This window comes from Empidonax traillii, unplaced genomic scaffold, assembly GCF_003031625.1.
Source record: "Empidonax traillii isolate 1590-97213 ecotype Southwest subspecies unplaced genomic scaffold, ASM303162v1 scaffold92:size1159251, whole genome shotgun sequence".
NCBI classification, from domain to species: domain Eukaryota; kingdom Metazoa; phylum Chordata; class Aves; order Passeriformes; family Tyrannidae; genus Empidonax; species Empidonax traillii.
In genome coordinates, this window is record NW_020955285.1 from 499,142 (window position 1) to 521,795 (window position 22,654).

The 22,654-nt window shown below is 50.5% G+C and overlaps 2 protein-coding genes across 2 annotated transcripts in view; one reads left to right on the top strand and one right to left on the bottom strand.

Moving 5' to 3' along the window:
- GMDS (GDP-mannose 4,6-dehydratase) overlaps nucleotides 1–8,353 on the top strand; it is a 411,128-nt gene extending 402,775 nt beyond the window's left edge. The window contains exons 10-11 of the mRNA XM_027881664.1: nucleotides 6,916–6,984; nucleotides 7,364–8,353. Of these exons, the coding sequence (XP_027737465.1) occupies nucleotides 6,916–6,984; nucleotides 7,364–7,426 (132 nt within the window). The 3' untranslated portion in view covers nucleotides 7,427–8,353. The remainder of the gene's footprint in view (nucleotides 1–6,915; nucleotides 6,985–7,363) is intronic.
- A 10,030-nt stretch (nucleotides 8,354–18,383) lies between these two features.
- FOXC1 (forkhead box C1) lies at nucleotides 18,384–22,115 on the bottom strand. The gene is made up of 2 exons (XM_027881673.1): nucleotides 19,539–22,115; nucleotides 18,384–19,329 (listed from the first exon to the last, which is right to left on the bottom strand). The coding sequence occupies exon 1, from the start codon at nucleotides 21,390–21,392 to the stop codon at nucleotides 19,686–19,688; it is 1,707 nt and encodes a 568-aa protein (XP_027737474.1). The 5' UTR covers nucleotides 21,393–22,115; the 3' UTR covers nucleotides 18,384–19,329; nucleotides 19,539–19,685.
- Between the last annotated feature and the right edge of the window lie 539 nt (nucleotides 22,116–22,654).

Sequence of the window (22,654 nt, forward strand, 5' to 3'; positions counted from 1 at the left end):
TCGAGGGTCACCAGTGGCCAAGATATTTTCTCAGGCTTCGCTTGGCAAATGGACAGATGTGACTAATGCTCGGCCCTGCGAGGGGCTCTTGTGCCTGCAGCTCGGCTGGTGCTCGCACCAGGGCCGAGGGCTGCACATCTCTCCTCCCGGGGACGCGCGGGATGCAGCCTCGCCTCGGTTAAAGGGGCACCGCCTCCATCAAAGCGATTAGGGTCCGACGACGAGGCCCCCGAGGCACCTGGGGCCAGCTCCCCCTGCTCCACCATTTTATCTGTGGTGTCGTAGGGGCTGCCAGGACCGGCGCTGAGTGAGCCCATTTCCCCAGAGCTGAGCATTGTTCCCGGCCTCCGGCCGCCGCGTGGCCCCGCTGATGGACAATACCAGCCGTCCCCGACTTCCTGAGCAGACCAGACAGCTTGCTGTTTTCTGCGAGTCTCTTATCACCCCCTGTCATTGAAAGAGAGGTCTGGCTTCGGCTTCGGTTTGGGCTGATAGGCAGCAGCGAAGTGGAAAAGGCACAGGGGAGGGAGGGGAAGAGGAGGAGGAGGAGGAGGAGGAGGGAGAGGAGCTCCATTACTGTTATTATCGCCCTAATGTTTATTGCTGCTTCGAGTTCATTTGCCTTAACCCTTTGGAAGCTGGTCAAATTAAAGATTATCCAGACTGATAAGATAAAGCCGCTATTCTAACGCCCCTGGTTCCTGGCGAAAAAGCGAAGGATGTACTCAGATTTTATTGACCGTAAGGTTTGTATTTGATGCCTTATTGCTGGAGTATAGTAGGGTCCCGAGATAAGACCTTGCCCTAAGGACGCCCAGCGTTCGCAGACTGCCAAGATCCATCGGATGCACGGGGACTGAGCGCCATGCAGAATCAGTCCTTTCCTCAAGTCATTCTTACCCCTCCCTTCCCCCTCAGCATGGTTTCAGTAAAGATTAAACTTGCTGAATAGGGAGGGGATTTGCATAGGAAAACATGCTAGGGGAAAAAAAAATTATGGCTCTTATTTTCAATGGCATTTAGTTATATGTGAGTTTCAGCCTATTGGTTGCTTTTGCCTTTTGCCTTTTCCTGTGGTTCTTTGTGAACAATACTGTCTTTCTGCAAAAGACTGCTGACCCAAGAGTGGAAAGCAGTCTGTTCATGCTGCATTAAAACAATTTTAGATCAGGAACCAAATGCACTGGCATTCTTCTATTCCCCTGGTATCCAAACTGCTCCACAACTTTGCTTTTCTAAGAATAGTGGAAAGAAAAAATGAAAACTGAGGGACAACACATTTTGGCTCATCTTAAATTCCTGAAGATGTTTACTGCGTTCCTTGTTAGGCTTCGGCTTTGCTCTTAGATATGGTTTGATCTTCAGTCTCCTCGTATTTACTATGGAGATAGGAGTCACTTTATAATTATACTGGGTCTTTTACTGTTACTATAGATATTTTAACAAACACTACCCCTTGAAAAGAAGTCAAACCAGTGCTCTCTCTGCTTCATGGATCTCCAAAAGTACTCATAGAGCAGCACACAGGAGATGCAGTGCTGATTACTGTGACTCTTTCTGGGGTTTGATCCAAGCTTAGCTGAACCATGCATTGAATTTTGCACCAGCAAGGTGCATATTTAAGGGCTACACAGCTCTGCTTTAGTGAGATCTTACTATTTTACTTAATAGAGTGTACAGGGAATAGCTTGGAAGAAGTCACAGTAACTGTTCTCCAAGGTTGCATCTAGGTTAAGACATGATGTCCCTGGGCCTGGTGGCAAGTGTGACAGAACCCTAGGGAATGGGGTTAAGGTTGATGGTGAAAGAACTGCCTAGTGAGCAATGCATGCAGCCACCTGAGTATGTGCAAAACTTGAACAAGGCTGTTCTCCAAGCAGTAAGCTGCAGCAGATGCCCATATGTACTGTGACATTACTACTGATGTTGCTACTGAGATATGCTACTTGAACCCTCATAAAAAATGCTGTGAAAAATGCTCCAAAAAGGACACAAAAGGGGAGACTGTTTCATAAGATAAACTTTGATATGTATACTACCGCAATAAAAGTTTTTAACAGGGCATGTTGTGATAGGACAAAAACTAATAGGGCAATAGTTTTAAACTAAAAGAAGGTAGATTTAGACAACATATAAGAAAGAAACTTTTTATCATGAGAGTGGTGAAACCTTGAAACAGATTGCCAAGAGAGGTGGAAGATGCCCCATCCCTGGAAACACCTGAGGTCAGGTTGGGTGGGGATCCAAACAACTGATCTAGTTGAAGATATTCCCGCTCAATGCAAGAGAGTTGGACTGAGCGTTAGATGAGCATAAAGTTTAAAGGTCCCTTCCAACCAAAACCATTCTATGGTTCTATGATAATGGTTAAAATGCAAAACGACAAGCTATCACTGTCTAATTTATTGTTTTTTTCTTTTAATGGGACAAGTTAAAGCTAAAAGGTGACGGTTTTAGGAAGGAAATAAGGAAACTAAAACACAAGTGGGGCTTACAGGAAATTTTGGTCCCTAGACTCTTGAAATCTTTTCTGACAAAACTTCTTGAGCAAAAAAGTGCAAGACTAAACACGCAAGCCAGAGCCTCCACCAAGTCTGTGCTCTTTGCTTATGGGAGCTCTGATGTAACAAATCATCTTCCAGGCAGTTGTGCTGATTGTGAATGTAACCCTGGCCGCTTTTCAGAGGCAGTAAAACTGTTGTGTGCTTAGATCAAGTTTGTTTATTTTTAAAGGTAAAGCCTTGTCTCTGCTAAAGCAAGTGGAACTGGGCACAGTTCCATCGCAGGTGTTTTACTGAGGACTTGATCTCAGTTTTATTCTGGTGTAAGAGAAAGCAAAAGCTGGCACTGGGTGCTGGCTTCAGTGAAGGCACATTCAAGAGGGAATCAGCTGAGCTGTAGTAATAAAGGAAGCCTTGGCCTTCTTTCAGGTCACACTATCTCCTTTTTCTCACATTGTCTTGAGGTTTTAAATTTTCAGTCAAAGTTAATTGAATGAGACAGTGATACATTGCACAGTGAAACCAGATCAATCACTGCACGAGACATAATAGGAGTTGCAATGACACTCAGAACAAGAGCTTGGGAAACGTGATATTTACATTAAAATATTTTACATTTTTGTCTCATGGTTTTAAAATGCCTTACCACATTGTGTAACAAATTTCTCTCTGCTTATCTGTATCTATTTTTGTGTGTGCATTTGGACAATAAAACTGAATAATCATAAAAGCAAATTTAGTTATAATGGGATATTTTCTACATAGTTACACAGCCTCACTTACAGAAAATGTAAAACAAAAACTCGCACGGTATAAACTCATTCTGTTCTCCAAGAGACAGTCATATGACAGTGAGCTACATATAAAGCCATAGGAGAATTTACTCTCAGGTGGCTACAGAGAATCTGACTGCTGTGTTTTCCATCTTCCTTCCCTTTAAATATTTACCCTGGATGTTGTTTCTGACTCTTAGCTTGCAGGTAAAACTTGTCATTACTATTCACTTATGTTAACTATTTGCATGAGAAATAAGGGCTTGTTCCTCACAAAACAGATAACTAAAAGCAAAGAATGTTATGTTCATGATCTGAGTGCTGTAAAAACAACAGAAAGCCTTAACCAATGTTTTCAGGTTGCAGACTCTCAACTTAGTATCTAAATCCTCAGAGTTTTCATGGAGTAAAGGGCTACGTTTTCCTGTCAGTATGTAAAGCACAGTGCCACAGAACAAGTTATCCTGCAGGAATACAAAATATGAAGTGGTGTCATTTCATCAGGTGCTTTTCCATCAGGAACAGGGATATGGGGTAGTTTATACTCAGCAGCAGCTGTTTTTCAAGAACCACCCTCCATCCCACCAAACCACCCCTTTCCTCCCCCAAAAACTCCAGATTTTCCCCAGTGGAACTTCACCTCTTCTTTCTTTGCTTTCTGATTTGGTTGCACCTCCAGAAAGTTATGCCCTGGCACTGAAAAAATCAATACAGTTTAATGATCAACATACTGAAGGAGTTTTTGAGTGGTGGGGGTTTTTTTGTGGATTTTTTTCCTTTTGGGAGCCTGACAGATGCATCTCTGGTTTCAGTGAAAGACTTAAAATAATATAAACAAGCAGTCATTCTGTTCCAAGAGCAGCTTTTTTAATATTCTTATTTTATTGTAATTACCTTATTGTTTTCATATTATGAGCTACTTGTAGAAAAATACAGGAAACATGACTGCAATACAATCCTTTAATCAGGAATAGCTTTGTTCCAGTCATCATTTCCATTCCGTGTTGAAACTTTGGCTAATAAGAATACAATCAAACCTCGAATTTAGGTGTAATATGGTGTTAATAGTATGGTTTAATTTGATCTCTGTACCTAGTAACTTCTGTAAGTGAACCTATTTAAAAGTGCCTAGGAGATATTTTATGCTGTTTTCAAGTAAACAAACAAAGTTTAGCATTTCTCAAAAGTACACAAACTTCTTCAAGAGAGCCATTTTTAATCTTTTAACCCAAGTCAGCTGGGGAATTCATATTATCATATATATTAAATTTTTTCTTTTTCTCTTTCCCCCCCCCCCCCCCAGATTATGCCCTAATACCCTTACTGCATCACTGTTAAAGCATCTGGAAGTTTAAAGGAAAAAATTTACTTTTTATACCTACATTTATTTAATACACTAGTTGTTTGTGTGATCTCTGTGTATAATCCAGCACTGCAAGTAACTTTTACTGATGTGCAACCTCCCCCCATCCTTATTTTGGCCTATTCAGCAGATGAGTGTTTATGTTTTTGAATGAAGGGCTGGAATTAGGTAAAACAGTTTTTTAGATAAACTGTTTTAACAAAAAGCATTTGTCCAAGAAAGTTAAAAGACTGCTCCCAAGCTGTTCAAAAGCAGAATGCAGCTACATATAGCAGGCCATGACAATTCATTCTATACCTCACAGTCCATTATTTTTTAAATGGGAAGCCAGTATCCTAGATAAGGTTCAATTTCAAAGAATGTATTCAGTATGGAGATTGTGGATGTAAAAGTTTACCCACATAACATTAATAAAAATTAAAATCTAAGTTTTACAATATGTCTTTTATGACTTAAAACTAGGTGGTATTAAAACACTTCACTTCTAGCTAATGGCTTGAATTAGGACTGAATAAAAGGCAATTGTTTTTATACTGAAATTTTTATTCTAAGAAGGATTTCCTTGTTTCCAGACACATATAAATACACACGTATGTAAATTAAACTGAACTCCAGATAAAAGGCATACCTCCATGAGCACATTAGGGTCTGATCCAAATTTTATCAAAGTTAGTAGGCGTCTTTCCCATTTCAAACCAGATTTTGCAATCCATATTCACACGACCCTCCAGGGGATCCCTCAAGTTGATGCGGTTTTGCATGACTTGGCCTCAAATGTCTGCTGCAGTTTCAAAAAGCCCATTATAGGGCTGCAGTAGGAAATCATTTAGTCTAATTTAAGGAAATCATGGCATATTTTATTTTCATATCATTTTGTTCTGATCCATCTGTTTACTCTTTTCTAAGGGCAGGCTGAAATGCTTTTTAGCCTGGAGACTGAACTAGTAAAAACGCTGCCTGGAATAAGTCTGGGCAGACGTGTTTGTTCCACATCCCCTTCTTCAGTGCAGTATTTCCTTTGGTGGATTTCCTCTGCTCCTGGAAGCAAGCTGTCTAGCTTTTTGGAGCAAAAATTATGAAGAATTTCCTACATTTTACTGCACAGGATGAGGTGATTTTGGAACTTAACATGACCTGAACGTATGCATATGCACAAAAGACAGCATCTGAAAAATGTAACGTGCAGCAGTACGAGTTAAAAAATCTAGTCAGAAAATGCTCCTTAGCTCCACTGCTGGTCAGAGGGTGGAAAAGGGAGGAGAAAGGCAGGCCATGCATTTTTCTGGAAAGCCTGCTGTGTTACCACCACAAAGTCAAGAGCAAGAGAATTCAGCCTTAGCCTTGTTGTTCTCTAACAAAGGTGGATCTGTCTGGTTTTCTTTAAACCTAGACAGATATGATTTTAGTATTTGTTGCTACAGAAAAACACAGCTTATTAGGAAAAAGAAATATATTTTATTAAATGAACACATACAGTTGGAAAAAGCTGTTTAAACACATTATTTGAAATTTAAAGAAAGATGCAGTCAGTTTTTGCATTCAATCAGAAATGCAAAGGAGCTTTTGCCTTTATTTAATTTTGTTACACTATTTCTGATGAGTGGTTGTGGGATTGTTTTGGTGTGGTAGCACTTTTAAGGATACTTGAACAGTAAGGTGAACATGACCCAAGTCTTGGTTTCTGTAATGTTTTTGAGATAATTTCTTTTCATTTTTGAGATATTTAGACTTCTATTTGCATGCGGATGCTCAAAATACTATATTAAAAAAAATGTAGGCATTCAAAAACTGGGCATTTACTACTATTGCATATGGTTACCCATATCCATTACAGTCTTTCAGCATCATCTGTCTGTGATCATGTTTTTATTTGAAAGAGACTAGTTGTCATGTTTGCTCTGTGATTTACATTATTTAAACAAATGGGGGAAAAAAGAATTTGAATCAGCTCATTCACTAGCACGACTAAGACGTACAACATCATCTTACAAAATGTTCACCATTATACAGCCATAAGGCTGGAGTTCAAGCCCTATGCACACACAAAAAACAGAGTTACTGTTTCAGTCTGAAATAGCCTAGTGAAAGGATGCTGCCTCCTGGTGAATTAATAGGCATATGAGCTTCCACTAATATTGTATCTTGAAGAGAAATATTTTTTCTTCTGAAGAGTCCATCCCTGGCCATGCTTGGCTCACAGAGAAGCATGAGCAACGGGGAGGCCATCAAGGTGGGGAAGGTAACGGTTCTTGCAGCACCTCTCTCTTCTTTTCCACAGGACTTTCTGCAAGGCGACTGTACCAAAGCGAGGCAAAAGCTGAACTGGAAGCCAAGAGTCACGTTTGATGTGAGTGGCCTTTCTGGAGTCCTTTGTGCCTGCTGGGTGTTCACAGCCTCTAAAAGCAATTCACAGGGAGGGGGAAGGGAGTGGGGGACCTCTGTATGGGGCAACTTGGGCACACTGAGAAACCCCATTTTCGGTGAATCTGCAGGGGTTCTTGCTTTGAAAACAGCAGCCAGTGTGGCAGCGATGGGCACCCCAGTACAAAGCAATGCACTGACACACACAGGGTCAGGGCTGCTGTGGGAAGAGCCCAGCAAAGCCCTTTTCCCTCCTCCTTCTGCTGGAGGGGGCCAGCGGGCTTGTCATGCTCCGGGGCATTCCTGATGTACTGCCTGTTTGCCCCTGCACTGGGGCCCTGATCTGTCTCTCTCCCTCCTTGCAGGAGCTGGTGAGAGAGATGGTAGACGCTGACGTGGAGCTCATGAGGAACAATCCCAATGCCTGATCCCTTGCTGGGCTGGGCAGGCATCACAGGACCCATGCCAGGAATACAACCCATGGGCAGCACCACCATAAGCCACCAGGATGGGTGCCTGCCCCTCCCTGTGACGGTTTTATTGTTGGCCTATCTGTGCAAGCCCGGTTTTATTCCTCCCTCCACCCTCCACATCCTCCCAGTGCCTCTCTCTCCACAGATCATCCCAGGGTCAGCCCTGCCTGGACTAACTCTGTATCCTGCCATTAATTAGAGAAGGGTCATGCTGAACCTGAAATATCGATCAGGCAACAAGCCCACTGATTTAATTTTTTAATTAAAACTCATCTTTCTATTACCTATGACCTCCAACACGTTTTTAGTACTTTCTCCCATTCGAGAAACAAAGCATCCCCTGCCCTCCACCCCGATCTCCCTCTCCTCCAACAACAACATCAGCAAACCTCTGGCGCTAACGTGGGCTCGCCATCCCTTCAGACCTCCCCTCCACGGCTTCCCCTCTTTGGCCTTTCCTGAACAGTCATTGGTTTTCTTTTCTGCAGCCTTACCTCCGCCCCAGCAGCCCATTTCCACCACTTGAACTCTGCAAAAGTTTGGATCACTTGATATAACTTGCAGTGAAATCGCCTTTTGACCATGCTGAATTAATTCCTAATTGCTGGAATCGCTTTCAAACCAGTCAAGCTGTGGCTTGAATGCGTTTTTCAGATCTTCATTTCAGAGTGTGCATGAGTCACAGAAAGCCTTTTTCTCCCACACCACCTCAAACCGAGGGGTTTAGGGTGTTTTGGTTTCTGACCCCCTCTCCCCAGAATCACCCCATTCCCCTTCCACCCTTTTCCTGCTTACTATAATTAAACCTCAGACGGGAACTTGAACCATCTCAAAAGATGACTAAAGAAATAAAAACAAAATAAATAAAAAAGCTTTAAAAAATAGAAACTTCAAGGTGAGTAAATATTTTCTTGCTTTTTGTGCCAAGGTACCCGGGTTATCCAGAGGTCGTTGAGCCCATACATTTCCCGTTGGTTTCGGATCTTCCACCCACCAATTACTCTCATCATTTGAGCTTTCTGCCTGGAAGTAAGCAAAGAGTGAGAAACACAAGCGAGAGATACACAGGAAATACACTTTTTCAAAGTTCATCTCTTGTTTTTTAACTTTCTATAGGGGGGACACCCCTGTTAAAAGTGGGGGGAGGTGGCTGAGCATGGAGCTAAGGGCTGTGGCTCTAGCTGGGCCCGGGAGCGGCAGCGTGATGGAAGTGGTGTGAGGTGACAGGAAAGGCGCAGGAGCAGCCTGGGGGGAGCCGGCCGGCCCGAGAAAGGGTGCTCGGTGCAGCGGTCGCCAACGGCGGCACTTGCGGGAGGTGCCGTGAAAAACGCGCAGCGCGGAGCGGAGCGCGGCCGGGCAGCCGAAGCAGCCGCTTCCTTTGGGGCTGTCCCCTCGAAAGCGCGGCCATGCCAGCACAAGCGGGAAAAGAAAACCTGGAAGCCCGGGCGCTGCTTGGGATCCTTCCTACAGGTGCACGGTGTACGTGCCCTCATAGGGCGGAGAAGATAGGGAAGGATGTCCCTGTTGCACTCGCTCCAAGCGTTGCCCTACGCGTGTGAGGCTTTCCAGCCCCCACGCGCAGTTTCCGCGGCGCACCGGGGCTCTCCTAGCAAAAACGAACGCCGAGTTGGTCGCAGAGCTCCGCCGTCCATGGCAAGGCCTGGAGCTCCCCGCAGCATCACACACACACTTCCTCTCATCCCCCGCGTATACACCTTCACGCGTGGGTACATTTAGAGAAAGCTTCCTTGGGTGTTTTTCTTCTCAAACAGGTACGACTCCGCAGCTGCACTTTTTTTTTTTTTTTTTTTTGGTAAAATAACAATAAATCCCCTTCCCGTGGGTGCATGTCCGTTGCATTAGCTGTCCCTTCCCACAGCGTTCACACCATGCGAATCTGCTACACAGCCCGGGCAGTACGCGCTCGCCCCCTGTGCCGTGGGCACCCACCCGTGTGTGGCCGCGTGGCTGTGGCTGTGCTCTGCGAGCTGTCGCCGCACACCCTGCCACGGGAGAAGGGATGTCCCGTGCCCAGACCCGACCTCCCCGTCCTGGGGCCGCTGAGGGTGGCGGAGGGGAGGGGGCGAGCGCCGCCTGCCCGGCCTCACCGCGGGCTGCCCCCTTAGCAGCGCCTCGGACAAGCGGTCACAGGCTGCGCGTGGCGGGTCTTTGGTGGCGCACGGAATAACAGTAATTTTAAAAACTGTCACAGCGCTTTTATGACTACGCATATTTTGTATTGCTGAGAACTATTTTTTTGCTGAAAGTGATTCACTGGGAGTCTTGCTGGTACATCTGAATATTAGTTTAGGTAACTCTGCAGAGACCTGGGAACTTCGATTTCAGGTTTTTTTCTTTGGCATGTCTAAGTGTAGTGCGCTCAATAGAAGAGTTCTTATTCTCTGTTTTCGTTCTCTGTACTGGGGAGAGAGGGGGGAAAAGGATGGGAAAGCAAAAACTGATACTAGACCAAGCCATCCCTCCGCGGTGGCCTTGTGCTTTTTGCTGCCTTTTTAAGAAAAAAACCCCCACACTACTGGTTGTGATAGGACAAAATGCACGCTGCTCCGGTGCCTTGGACCATTTGGCAAAGGTCTGAACTCCTTTTCGGTTCCCTCAACGCTATCTTCCTTGCCTGATTCTTAATTACTCCTAAAGTAGCACTCTTTGCACTGACTATGGGATCACATCTTGAAAACGAAATAAACAATAACTTTAGGAAAAAAAAACTAACACGCTGCGATTTAGGGAAATGATATAGTATATATAGCTAATACAGCAATTACAGACTTGTGTTCTGTATATCAGTTTAGTGTGCATGTCAAGCGTCCAGGTTCAGAAGATACATCCCCCCACTGCCCGTCTCAAGTATCTTACGGAGTCACTGCAGCTTCGTTAATGGAAAGCTTCAGTAGTAAATAACCGAGCATGCCTCCAATCTCCCGCGTCTTTCACAAGCGTCCCACCACCCGCAGCAGCAGCACCGAACAAAGCAAAAGGCAAGGTGGGTGTAGCCTTTCTCGGATCCACTGCGTGGCACCGGCAGGGAAAGGCCGGTTGGTGGTCGGGTCCAGCTTATGGACATTCTGTCCCGTCCCTGTCCAAGGTCGGGAATACGGGCCCTGGAGCCCGTCAGGAGCCCCGGCCCGAGCAGCCTGTCCCCACTGCGCCGTGGGAAGCAGAGAGATTCGACCCTGCACCGCTGCTAAGGGGAGAAGTGGGGTAGTAATGCCACGCTGGGTGGTGGAGGCTGCCCAGCCGTCCGCCCTGTCGGGAAGAGGGGGCTCGGATGGGCAGGGAGAGGAGAGCGGCCCAGCTCCTGCCCAGCTGGCTGCAGAGGGCTGGGGCGCGATGGGGAAGGCCGGCCCAACTCTGCCTGCGGCTCCCTGCCCGGCAGCGCCGGGAATTACGACCAGCGACGGCCGGGCTCGCTCCCCCGCGCCCGCCGTCTGTCAGCGCCGCCGCCCCACGTCTCTTAGCCATAACTCAGCCCCTCGCCTCCGCCGTGCGGGCCGCTGCCCTTCCCCAGGAACCTGTCTTGCCAAAGGTAAAACTGCCACGAACGACCCTTCTTAAACTATTATTCTTAATTTTTCCTTTTTCTGAGGCCTTTCAAGGGCGCTCAGGGCCACCGGCCACTCGTGGGCTGCAGAGTCACCGCAGGCAGCAAGGAGCGCGGCGGCGGCCCGCGGTGGGGCGGCCCCACGGGAACACAAGCCCTTGCCACCCCTGCAAGCGGGCCGGGCCGGACCGGGCCGGGCCAGGCCAGGGGTCGGCGCTGCCCTAGGGCCCGCCGGCGACGCAGCCGGGCCCGCCCGCCACCCTCCTCCCCGGTCCCGGTGCGGAAGGCCGGCGAGACAAAGCGACGGGGGTTTCCTCGGGGTCGCGGAGAAAAACCGCCAGCGCCATCTAAAAATACACCTCGACCCTCAGAGCGCCAGCCCGAAGGGTAAAAGCAAACAGGGGCTGAAGGGGGGTAGCCCCGCTCTTTGGGTACGCGGACACCGGAGTAGGGTGGTAGTGGGAAGCGGCTCCGCGGCCGGCTCTGGTCGCGCTCGGAGAAGCATCGACTGCTTTAAGTGTGTTTAGAAAAATAAAATTTAGGTGTAAATTGGTGGGATGGAAGAGTCCCCGCCGCCACCTCCCCCCGGCCCCTTGCACATGAAGCAGCCGCGTCCCCCCGAGCGGACATGAGGGTCACATCCTCTTCCCGCTACTCGCCCAGCTGGGAAGGCGTGCTCGGGCCTGCCCCGGGGCAGCGCGGGGAGAGGGGCACCGGCCGGGGGTCGCCGCCCCTCCTGCCTGTGGGCGGCAGGTTTGCAGGGGTGGGAGGCCCCGAGTCGGCTCGCAGGGCCGCGCTCCTGCCTCCCCTTGTGACCCCCCTTCACCTCTGATGATTCGCTGGCGGAGCATTGTCTCCAGACACAACAAACCCAGGACGGAGCCCTGGAGCAGGCAGGGCTCCAACGTTTTGACGGGTGGAAGAAAAACATCAACAGATACTTTACAATTATTTGGTGATGGGGGCTAGGAGAGGCAGGCGGGGGAGAGGTCGCTTCGCGGCAGCAGACGCTAATTGCAACCTTTGCTTTGCTAATGAGCTCGCACCGGTGCATTCCGTGTTCCACCACCGACCCACCCCCTTCGGCGGAGAGCTTGGGGGGTGGGAAATGGCGTCGGGATAAAGTAATTTTTCTGCAATTCGTTATTCAATTTTAAATCCATCTCATCCTTGAAAGGCGAGGTTAGAAGCTCTGGCCGCCAGCACATTCATAAATCCTCGCTTGGGGAAAACGACGAGCACCAACTCGCTGGCAGGGGCGAGGTGTGTGAGCGCCGGCCCCAGCCCGCCGGCTGCGCCCGGTCCTGCGCCGCGGGCAGCCGGGCATCCCCGGCCCCGGGCGACGGGACTGGCAGAGCGACGTGATCTCCGCTACTAGCTAAAGGGTTTAGCCCTATTTCACAAAATCAGACAGGGAAAATGCATATACAGAACACATACAGGAGAAAAGAGTTCCACTAGAAACTCGCATCAAAAAGGCACTGCAAATGTATTTATACTGGGCAATCTTGCAAGCACCGACATTGTTTAAACAATTCTCTTCTGCTACGGACGATATTATCAGTACTTTTACATTATCTTTCGATGGAAAACATTCTTCTTTCTCCTTATTTTAAATATTTATTTTTTTAAAAAAGTATAAAAGAAAAATTAAAGTCGGCCTCTTAAATGTTCTGGCAAGTAAATAAATTCCAAGAATGTTTTGGGGAAAACGGCAATGGCGTTTTTTCTGATCGGAGCACTTGCCTTCCGAGGGATGACGGTTGCACTGATATGACCTGTTTATTCATCGATTCGTATAATATATAAATATGCTGAACTCATGAGTGTAATAATTTGCGTTTCTTCTACTGGAGGAAATTCAGCTATTTTAAGAGTTAATGATTCTAAATGTGTTGGTTTTCCTGGATTCTCCCCAGGGGTGATGGAGGCTGGAAAGGAGGGGGTATTCCAGTTTGGGGGTTTCATTGTTGTCGTTTTAATTCTGCTGAACGCAGTCTAAAGCAGCTGACCTGAACGTGGGGGTAATGCACTGCACAATCAAGCCCCCTGACACCTAAAGGTCAGGTGAAAGTCTCCAGCAGGTAAGTTGCAGGCCGGCTGCCTGCCCAGCTCACTTGCTCTCTGGCTCACAAATTGTTCCCTTCTGCCCACCCAAGTCGTTTCAAGCTGTGTTTGTTTCGGGGGCAAAAAAATTGCCGACCACCCAATTCCATTTCAGCCGGAGCCTGAGACCTCTCATCGGTAGCACGAATTGCCTTTCCGCCCTCCGCATCGCAGTGCTTTTTAACAGCTATTATTTTGTGGCACACGCATACCAAGTAAGGCGCAAGTTACGGGCCTAGAAAGCCGCGGAGATGTGTGCAATAGACGCGTTGGCTTGGGGGAGGAGGGAGAAATCCTCCTCCACCAAAGACGCTGCCTGGTAAATGAAGGGAGGGAGCCTTTGCCGGCTGCTTCCCCGACCCGCGCCGCACAAAACACGGGTGAAACAGGCCGGGACGAACACATGCCCTTCGGACCGTAGGGGCTTCCCCGCGGAGCTGTGCTGGTGTCTTCTCCTTGAACACTGCTGAACACCCCCCAGCCGTCGGGTGTCCGGCAAATACCATCTCGCAGCCGCTTGCCAAATCGGTGGACGCCAACAGCGTTACCACCGAAACCAAACTCTGAGTTAGTTGCAAGTGACACCGAGGGCTCCTATTTCGGTCGGACCAGCCAGAGTTACCCTCGGGAAAGCTGGGGCTTACTCCTCCAGCCGTCCAAGCAGGCCTTTTAGGACGCCTTACCGCGAAATGAGGGGATCTCCCGCTCTCCTCCCCTAGACACCCGACTGTTCGCTACCCCTATCCGCACTTCCAGCCCCCGGCTTAGGACAAGACCTTCCTGTTGCCCCAGGTGCGTGTGCATAATTTCAAGGGAAAATGGAGGGTACAGCAGTGCTGCCAGGGGTCCCCGGTGCCCCCCGAAATGCGGGGCTGCCGCCCGGCCCCGCAACTACCGGGCAAGGAGCCGGACCTCCCCCGCCGATACAGCTATTGTTTCGTTCAATTAGTCTCCGCTTGATAAAAAACAATCGCTCGTTAACCCTCGCCCTCCTCCCTCCCGGCTGGTGTGTTGTGAATGGCGACATCGTCTCCCTTGACCCCCGTCTCCTTTTCTGTCTTTCTGTCCCCTGAAAAATGATTCTGCGAGCTCTGATTGAATTTTATTCCTTCCTGACCTGGCCCGTTTTTATTGCATGGACACCATCAATCTTGACCTAACGCGACGTTTGTTTATTACTTTGGAAAGAAGCGAATGGCTTTATGAGCCCCAGCGTAATTAAACCAGGAGAGCTCCCTTCACCGCGGCACCACACCACCTTTGGGGCGGATTCACCACAGACAAGCCGCCGGGGGGTGAAGGGGGGCGAGTCAGAAGGGAAAAGAAAGAAAAAAAAAAAAGGAAAGAGGTGGGGGAAAGCTATACGGGTATACGGGAAGGGTAACTGGCGTCCTCCCAGCCCGTGAGCTTGTGACCGAAATGCCGATGGATCGAAATCCACGCGCGCCCTCGGGGAGCAGCAAGCAGCTCCCGTACGCCACAGTTCAGGCCCGCCAGCCTCTTGCGCAGCTTGCCGGGTAAACCTGAGCTCGCCCTACCCCGGCTGTGCGCCTGGGCGCGCTACCTGTGCCCCCGCATCAGCCCCGGACACCCCGACGGCGCTCACCGCCGCGCTCCTCACCGCCCTCCGCTTCTAAAACAAAAACAAAAACAAAAAAACAAAAAAAAACAACCAAACGAACCAAAACATCAGCGCATGTTAAAATGACGGAAACATTTTGCCAAACCACCCGGCCCCTGACATAGGGAGACGGGGAAAAATAGACTTAGTACGCCGAGGAGCTTAAATTACGTTACCAGGCAAATTAATTGAAATCTAAAGTTCAATTAGCCGTCGCTGTTGAAATGAGCGATTTTGGGAAGTGGGCGGCGGAGAGCTTCCCCGGGGCCGGACTGCAGCGCTCCTGTACCTGCGCAGCGGCGCCATGTGCGCGCCTCGGCGCTGCACGCTTTCGCCTGCGTAGTCAAACGAGGTGATACAGACCGCGCACTCACTCTGCCCTCACGCTCATCTTCGCGTGGGCGCGGAGGGGCGCGCAGCCCCCCGGCCGTGCGCCCCCGCTCCTTCCCGCGCAGCGGCAGCGCCGCTCTGCCTCCCGCAAAACCCGCACCGGCCTTCGCCTGCGCCGCGTGCGACTCGCTCGCAACGCCCAAGCCAAGTCTCCAGAGGCCAAGGCGAAGCTTTAAGCTCGTCCCGCTCCAGCAGCGTATTTTTGAGGGGAATCAGGACAGCATACATCCGGTCGGTCATACGCTGCAGCCCCGGAGTTACCGATAGTGTTATGAAGTTGAACCTAAGTATGAAAATACTCTCATGCTAACTTCCAAGCACCTTCCCCGAACTTCGTGGCTTCAGAAAGGGCCCCAGATATGGTAAAACTCCAGTTGGGAAACACTCCTTTAAAGATCTCCATCCACAACAGCCTGACCATGTTCTCCATCTAACCTGGCCTGTGGAGATAGGGAAGAGGGTTTAATCAATGTTCTCTTGACTATTTGTGTGCAGTTCTCTTCTATTTTTGGTTATGACCTTTGCAGAACACAATATGAACTGTAATCGCTTTAAGAAGAAATTCTAAGGAGGAAACTTAGGAGAATATTCTCCTCTACATTTTCCACAGTTTAAGTGACAGATGAAGAAATACAAGTAAGAAACCAATGGTCCCTCAAATTAAAAAAAAAAAGTTTTTTCATAAAAACAAAGCAATAATTTGGGGAAAAAATCAGTTTGAGGTAAAAATACAGCAAAAGCCCCATGCTAACCTGGCACCTAAGGGACTGCTCTGCAGGCACGGCTGGGGCCGAGCGTCCCTGTTCGCTGTAGGGGCTGCCAACACAGATGTCGAGGCCTTATGGGGACACATCTCAGTTGCTGCCTGGACGTGTCTTGTGCCCACTGCTGCGCAAGGTTGCACCGCATCTCTTTTGGCGTTCGTGGTAGGCCCAATTCTGCTGGGAGACAATCACAGGTCAGAAGGGACACTCGGGTTTGCCTTTTGCTCTCAAAAGCAGGGAAGCACAAGACGAACAAGGGTTCCTGCCCCACGCTGGGCGCCGCTGCCCGCAGTTCGTGCTTCACAAACAGGAGGGCAGCCCGCGGTCAGAAACCCTCACTCCGTGTCCCACAGCTGCGCTGCCCCAACCCGGGAAGGTTTATAGCAAGACCGCCCGGCCTTTCCCCATCTCAGCAGCAGCAGCAACAGCAACGCCTCATACCGAAGGCTCCGGCCCGGCGGAGCCCGGAGCTGCACGTCCCCATCCGTGCAGTGCTGCGCAGTGACCAGCGGCACTGGCCTGCGCGCCCGGCAGGCACCTCCAGCGGCCAAGCCCGCACTTTTCACTGCCTACCGGGGGACCCTTAGCACTGCTAATCTTATTTTCGTTGTGATCAATTTCTGTGCGGAGGAGGAGAAGAAAAAAAAAAGTTATGATTATGGTAAGAATAATTATTTTAAAACTAAAGCAGAAACACGCGTGTGCCGTGAGCCGGCCCATCGCACTGAGAACCAGGAGGTGACCTCCGCTACGACCACGCAGTCACTTCAGGAAAGAGATTCCCTCTGGGGGAAGAGGATCCCGACATAACCTACCTGCGCCCGAGCAGGAGATTTCCCTTTGCCCCCTCCCTGACTATGAGCCGCCCCCTCCCCCCCCAGCTCGCCGAGCCTACTCCACCCGCCCCTTTTGAAGCCTTGGCCACGGGTAGCGCAAGTTACGCGGCCACCCCGCTGCGGAGGCCCGCGGACCGCCCCGGGCATTAGCAGTAATTACACACCGCACTCGTTCAAGTTACGCACAGTTCCCCCAGCTCCCCTAACCGAGCAGCACCACTGACAATGCAACGGGTTATTAAACAAGCCGGGCTAACAACTGCTTCCCTCCCTGTTTGTTTTTTTTTTTTTTTTTGCCACAAACACCCTACCGCTGGAGACCGCTGAGAAAACCCAAACTACAGGAAAGCCGGCGCCTGATCCCAACAAAAATAACAGGCAAATAGCACACGCAATCGCCTCTACCCTCTGCCTTCTTTAAACTTTACTTTAAATACATGACGAGGGGCAGGATTGGCCTTATTACGCACCTACCCCCCGGCAAACCCATCTGCCGGGGCAGAGGGAGCTGACCCGCTGACGGTCCCCTCTCCAAGGAGAAGGATCGAAAGTGCGAGGCAGTGAAAGCCCCGCCGTGCCCCTGGCCCGGCAGCTCCGCTCACAAGGAGTGCCGGTGGGCGGGAACCGCCAGTTTAGCTGCCCCCCACTCGCTACCGGGAGAGGGACAGTGGGGAGCAGAAAGTGAGCCTGACCGAGAATAGGTAACATTTTATTTCCCTTTAGTGGTGAAAAACGGGGAGCAGCATTTAAAACGTGCCCCCGGAGCGAAGGCGCTCAGCCTTTGCTCGTCGTTCTCTTCAGCTTTACCACAACCGGACGATGGAGCATTTGAGTTTCTCTTACCCAGCTTAGCAAACAAATACATATAAATAAGGCAAATTTTTTTTTTAGAAGTACTAGCACGAAAAAGCAAAGACTATGCTATACTTACATAAACATATCCTAAGCCAACGTTTTATAAAATGACACACACTTCCCCATGTTCATTCGATCTGCTGAAGGTGTCCTCTGATTATTGCTTTGGAAGGGAAGCACAGCTCAAAAGTGAGGTAATAAGGTTGAACTGTAAATACCTTTATATTTATTTACAATATAACCCTTAACAATGCAACAGCAATTTCTGCTAAGTGTTGCCTTTAGATAAGAGCTTCTGATAGGAAACTGTACTACCTTGAAAGCAAATTTTAGGCCTTAAATATCTGTAATCAAGTAAACTTATTCCCAAGTCTGACTGACAAGGCTGAGTCTTTTAAGTTAATGAATTTATCGCATTTTGTTACTTACAAAAGGGCAAGGTGACCCCTATGGCTCATAGGTTCTTAATAGCAAATTGTCCAGAAGGTAAGATCCTTGATCTGACAAGATGTCAGTCTGTGCAGCACTCATCTGCTACCCTGGTAATACATTTTTTTTCCGATTTAAGGAAAAAGGAGGGGGGAAGGAAAAAGGAGGGGGGAAGTAGGAAAAAAAAGTAAAACAATCCCCAAACAACTGTATGCGAAAAATTCGCCCACACAAAATAGTTTTAAAATAATTTCAGTCCGCACGATTAAGATACGGACCAGTAGAGTCCCTGAAGGACAGGAGAAATGTAGAGCTATAAAGGTGTAAAAGTGTACAAGTACCCTTTAATCCAACTACTTTTTTTTTCCCCTGAAATAAAATAGTACTTTAAAAATATATATTACAGAAGCAGCTTCACAGATCTGATTGCACGCATTGCTATTAATTCTAAAACGCAGTGATTTATATGCTTGCATTATATTCAAGAATAAACGTAGTACAGATTTGGCATCTGCTATACACTGTGGAATTTAGAAAAATATGCAATGCGTATATGAAGCTATAAATAACTACCTAATCCTTCTTTAAATATAGGTACATATGTAAATCCTAGATATAAATACATTTGAAACACACACAGACCAATAAATAGTTCGATATATATACACAGTTACACAAGGGCAGGGATCTACTGCATGCAGTTCTACCTCGGAGTTATCGCTTAATATATCCTTACATAGGCATATTATTTAAAAAGCCGTAATGCTGTCATACTACTGTGTATGGTCAAATGTTTCCAGGTCTTGCCCATTAATTGCTAAGAAAACGTGTTTGTTTATTTGCCAACTCAGAGCTGCCATGGGAAAGTATTTTTTTCCTAGCGGATAAGGCGAGCTGACTAAGTGGAACATATTGCAGAAGAGACTGAAAAGGGATTTTTCGACCTGGCAGTTCCTAAATGGTCTTTGGAATTTGTGCGGAGGGGAACAAGCTGTTCCAGCGACAAAGTTAGTTATGAAATCCCTTTTCCCTCTCTTTTTCTCTCTGTCTCTAAATGGAAGTATTAAAATATACAGACGTGTATCATTCCAACTGAATGGTAATTTATTAATAAACAAACAATGCAATACCTTCAGAATATTTTCAACAAAAAAAAAAGAAAAATATTGATAGAATAAGATTAATACAGTCTCCCTTTTTATATAGTGAAAAAAAAATCAGCGTTTCAGTCAATTTTAACGTCATTTTTCAGGAAAGGGGGAAACACTTTCTGGCGTTTGGTCCACAACATCCAACTACAAATTAAAAATAAATTACTATGTCGCAATTTACATTTTAAAACAAGTCCTTGTAGAAGAGGAAGGGGAGGAGGGAAGAAGCTGGTACTCTACGCTGGACTTTTCGCTCCCTTTTAAATGACAATACCTTAAGAGACGGGGAAGAGCGCGGGGTGGGGGGAAAAAAAGTATTTTTCAAAGCAATTAAAAAAAACACAAAAACTTACGTGTTATTGGAGTAACACTGTCCTTTAACAAACCAAGACATGCTTTTGGGGCTGTCTCTGTACAAAAGCTTTTCGCGATGCGCTCACTTCCCTCCGCAGGCGCGGTGCGGAGCAGAGTCCCCGCGGTGTCCCCGCGACGGGGCGCGCTCAGAACTTGCCGCAGTCGTAGACGAAGGCCCCGGAGGAGCGGTAGAGCGGCTGGCTGCCGGGGAAGGCCATCTGACAGCTCCCGCCGCCCCCCGCCCCGCCGCCGCCGCTGCCGCCGCCGCCCCCTCCTGCCCCGCCGCCGCCGCCTCCCGGCGAGGCGCTGAGCCCCAACCGCGGCGCCTCGAACACCTCCCGCGGGGCGGCGGCGAAGCCCTGCTGCGGCCCCGCGTAGCCCGCCGCGCCCGCCAGCGGGCCCAGCTCCCCCGCCGCCGCCGCCGCTGCCGCCGCCGCCGCTGCCGCCTGGTTGAGGTACCAGGAGGCCAGGCGGCCCTGGTGCGGGTGCGGGTGGTGCCCCTCCTGGTGGCCGCCCGCCGCGCCGCCCAGCCCGCCGTGCCCCAGCGCCCCGCCGCCGCCGCCGCCGCCCCCCGCCCCACCGCCGCCACCGCCGCCGCCGCCCGAGGGCATCGAGTAGTCGGGCAGCGGGTCCTCGGCGGGACTGGCGGCGGCGGGCAGGTGGCCGGGCCGGTCGGCGCCGCCCGCCGCCGCGTACAGGCTCATGGCCTGCATGTTGCAGTGGTAGGTGCCGGCGGCGGAGCCGGCGGCCGCTTGGCCGCAGGGCGAGCCGTAGACGGAGCTGTGTCCCGGCGAGTAGCCGCCGAGGGACAGCGCGGGCGGGATGCCGGTGCGCGGCGCGGCGGCGGCAGGGGCCAGGAGGCCGGCGCCCAGCTCGGCGGCGGCCTGAGGCGAGCCCCGAAGCGAGGTCATGATGTTGTCCACGCTGAAGCCCGGGCCGTGGTGGTGGGGCGGCGGCGGGGGTGGTGGCGGGGGCGGCGGCGGGGGCTCGGGGGCCTCCAGGCTGAGGGAGCGGCTGGAGGGGAGGGTGCTGCGGGGGCTGCCGCCGCTGGAGAGGCTGCTGCTGCTGTCGGGGCTCTCGATCTTGGGCACAGCGCCGAGCGGCGGCGCGGCGCCGGGGGGAGACACGGCCTGCGGCGGCGAAGCTGTGCCGTTCTCTGTCTTGATGTCCTGGATGCGGACGGGCGGCGGCGGCGGCGGCGCGGCGCTGCCCCCGGCGGGGCCGCCCTCGGGCTCGGCGGCGGCGGCAGCGGGCGGCGGCGGGCGCGGCGGGGCATGGTCCTTGAGGTGCAGGCGGTCCTTCTCCTCCTTGTCCTTGACGGCGTCCTTCTTCTTGAAGCGGCGACGGCGGCGGAGGAAGCTGCCGTTCTCGAACATGTTGTAGGAGTCGGGGTCGAGGGTCCAGTAGCTGCCCTTGCCGGGCTTCTTGTCGTCTCGGGGCACCTTGACGAAGCACTCGTTGAGGGAGAGATTGTGGCGGATGCTGTTCTGCCAGCCCTGCTTGTTGTCCCGGTAGAAAGGGAACCGCTCCATGATGAACTGGTAGATCCCGTTCAAGGTGATCTTCTTATCGGGCGCGTTCTGGATGGCCATGGTGATGAGGGCGATGTAGCTGTAGGGCGGCTTCACCATATCCTTGGGCTGCGGCGGTGGCGTGTAGGGCCCGTAGGCTCGGGCCATGCCAGCCGGGTACTGCTCGTGGGCCGGGTGGGAGTACATGCTCATCGGAGCCGGCATGGCCGTGTAGCCCCCGCCGGCCGCCGCCGCCGCGGCGCGGTAGTAGCTCTGCTCTCCGCCGAGGTACGGCACCACTCCCAGGGAGTTGGGACTGGACACGGAGTAGCGAGCCTGCATGTCCTCCCGTCAGCTTTCCCCCACCCTCCCCGCCGGACCAAACAGCGCGTCCCTTCCCCCTCCACCCCTCCGCCGCTCCGCGGACCGAGCTGGACCGGGCGGCCGGGCAACCCCCACCCCCCCACCCCCCCGGCGGAGCGCGGTAAAAGGGAGAAAGAATAACGACGGCAGCGCCGAAAGTCTCCTCTTCTTCGCCCAGGAAAGCCCACCGGCGAGCTTCCCGCGCTCCACGCGGAGGGGAAAAAAAACAATCAAAAAAGGAGGGGGAAAAGGAGGGGTGCAAAAAAGGGAAAAAATGTTTTAAAAAAGAAAACGGCGGAGAGAAAAAAAATAATCGCAGCGGAGAAAGCAATTTCCAAATGCAGAAAGAGTATTAAGAAAATAAAACCTTTGCAAAGAGGCTCCCACGCTCCCAGTTCCTTGTTCCACGGGGATCTGCAACAAGTTGTCTGCAAAGGAGGGACAAAAGTAGAGGGATGTGTTTTGTTGGCTTTTTTTAAGCGAGCAGAAGAAAAAAAATCCACCTTCCCGATCTCCAGTGCAAAGTCTCCCTCTCTCTCTCCCTCTCGCTTTTTTCAGTCTCTTTTTCAGTCGCAGGCTGCTTTGGGAAGCATCGGAAAAACTCCTGAACTTTTGAGCATCCGTCACCACGGCGAGAACTTTTTTACGCACTTACAGTTTTCTCCTTTTTTTTTCCCTCCCTCTCCTCTCTCGGTCTCCTTTTTTTTTTTTTTCCTCTCATTTTTTTTTTTCTTTTCCTCCTTTTGCAGGCAGCCCAGCTCCGCCCCACTGAGCTGAGGCGGCCAATGAGGGCTGGGAGACACCCGGGACTCTGAATGAGGAGGGAAAAAAAAAACGAGCGAGAGAAAAAAAAAAAAAAAAAAAAAAGGAAAAAAAAAATCTGCAGCAGCAGCCTCGGGAGTTGTAGCGCTCGGGGACCGGCCACACACGCTCGCCGGCACACGCGGACGCCTTGAGCGCCGCGGAGCCCCGGGTTCGCAAGGGCGTCTGCGCACCCGCGGGGATACCCCCGCGCATTTTGCGCGACGACCCGTCCGACCCCTACTGCCTCGTACCTCGCTCGCCCACCCACTCGCTTACTTACGTGCGCGGTCACCTTCGCACACGCACCCCGGGTACAGGCACGACGTGCATGCCTGCACCTATGTGTATACATATGTATGTGTATGTGCTTCCCCCGGAGGTCTTCCCACCCAGGTGCACACCTCGCTCTGCCACGCGTGTTTCCTCCGAAATGTTAC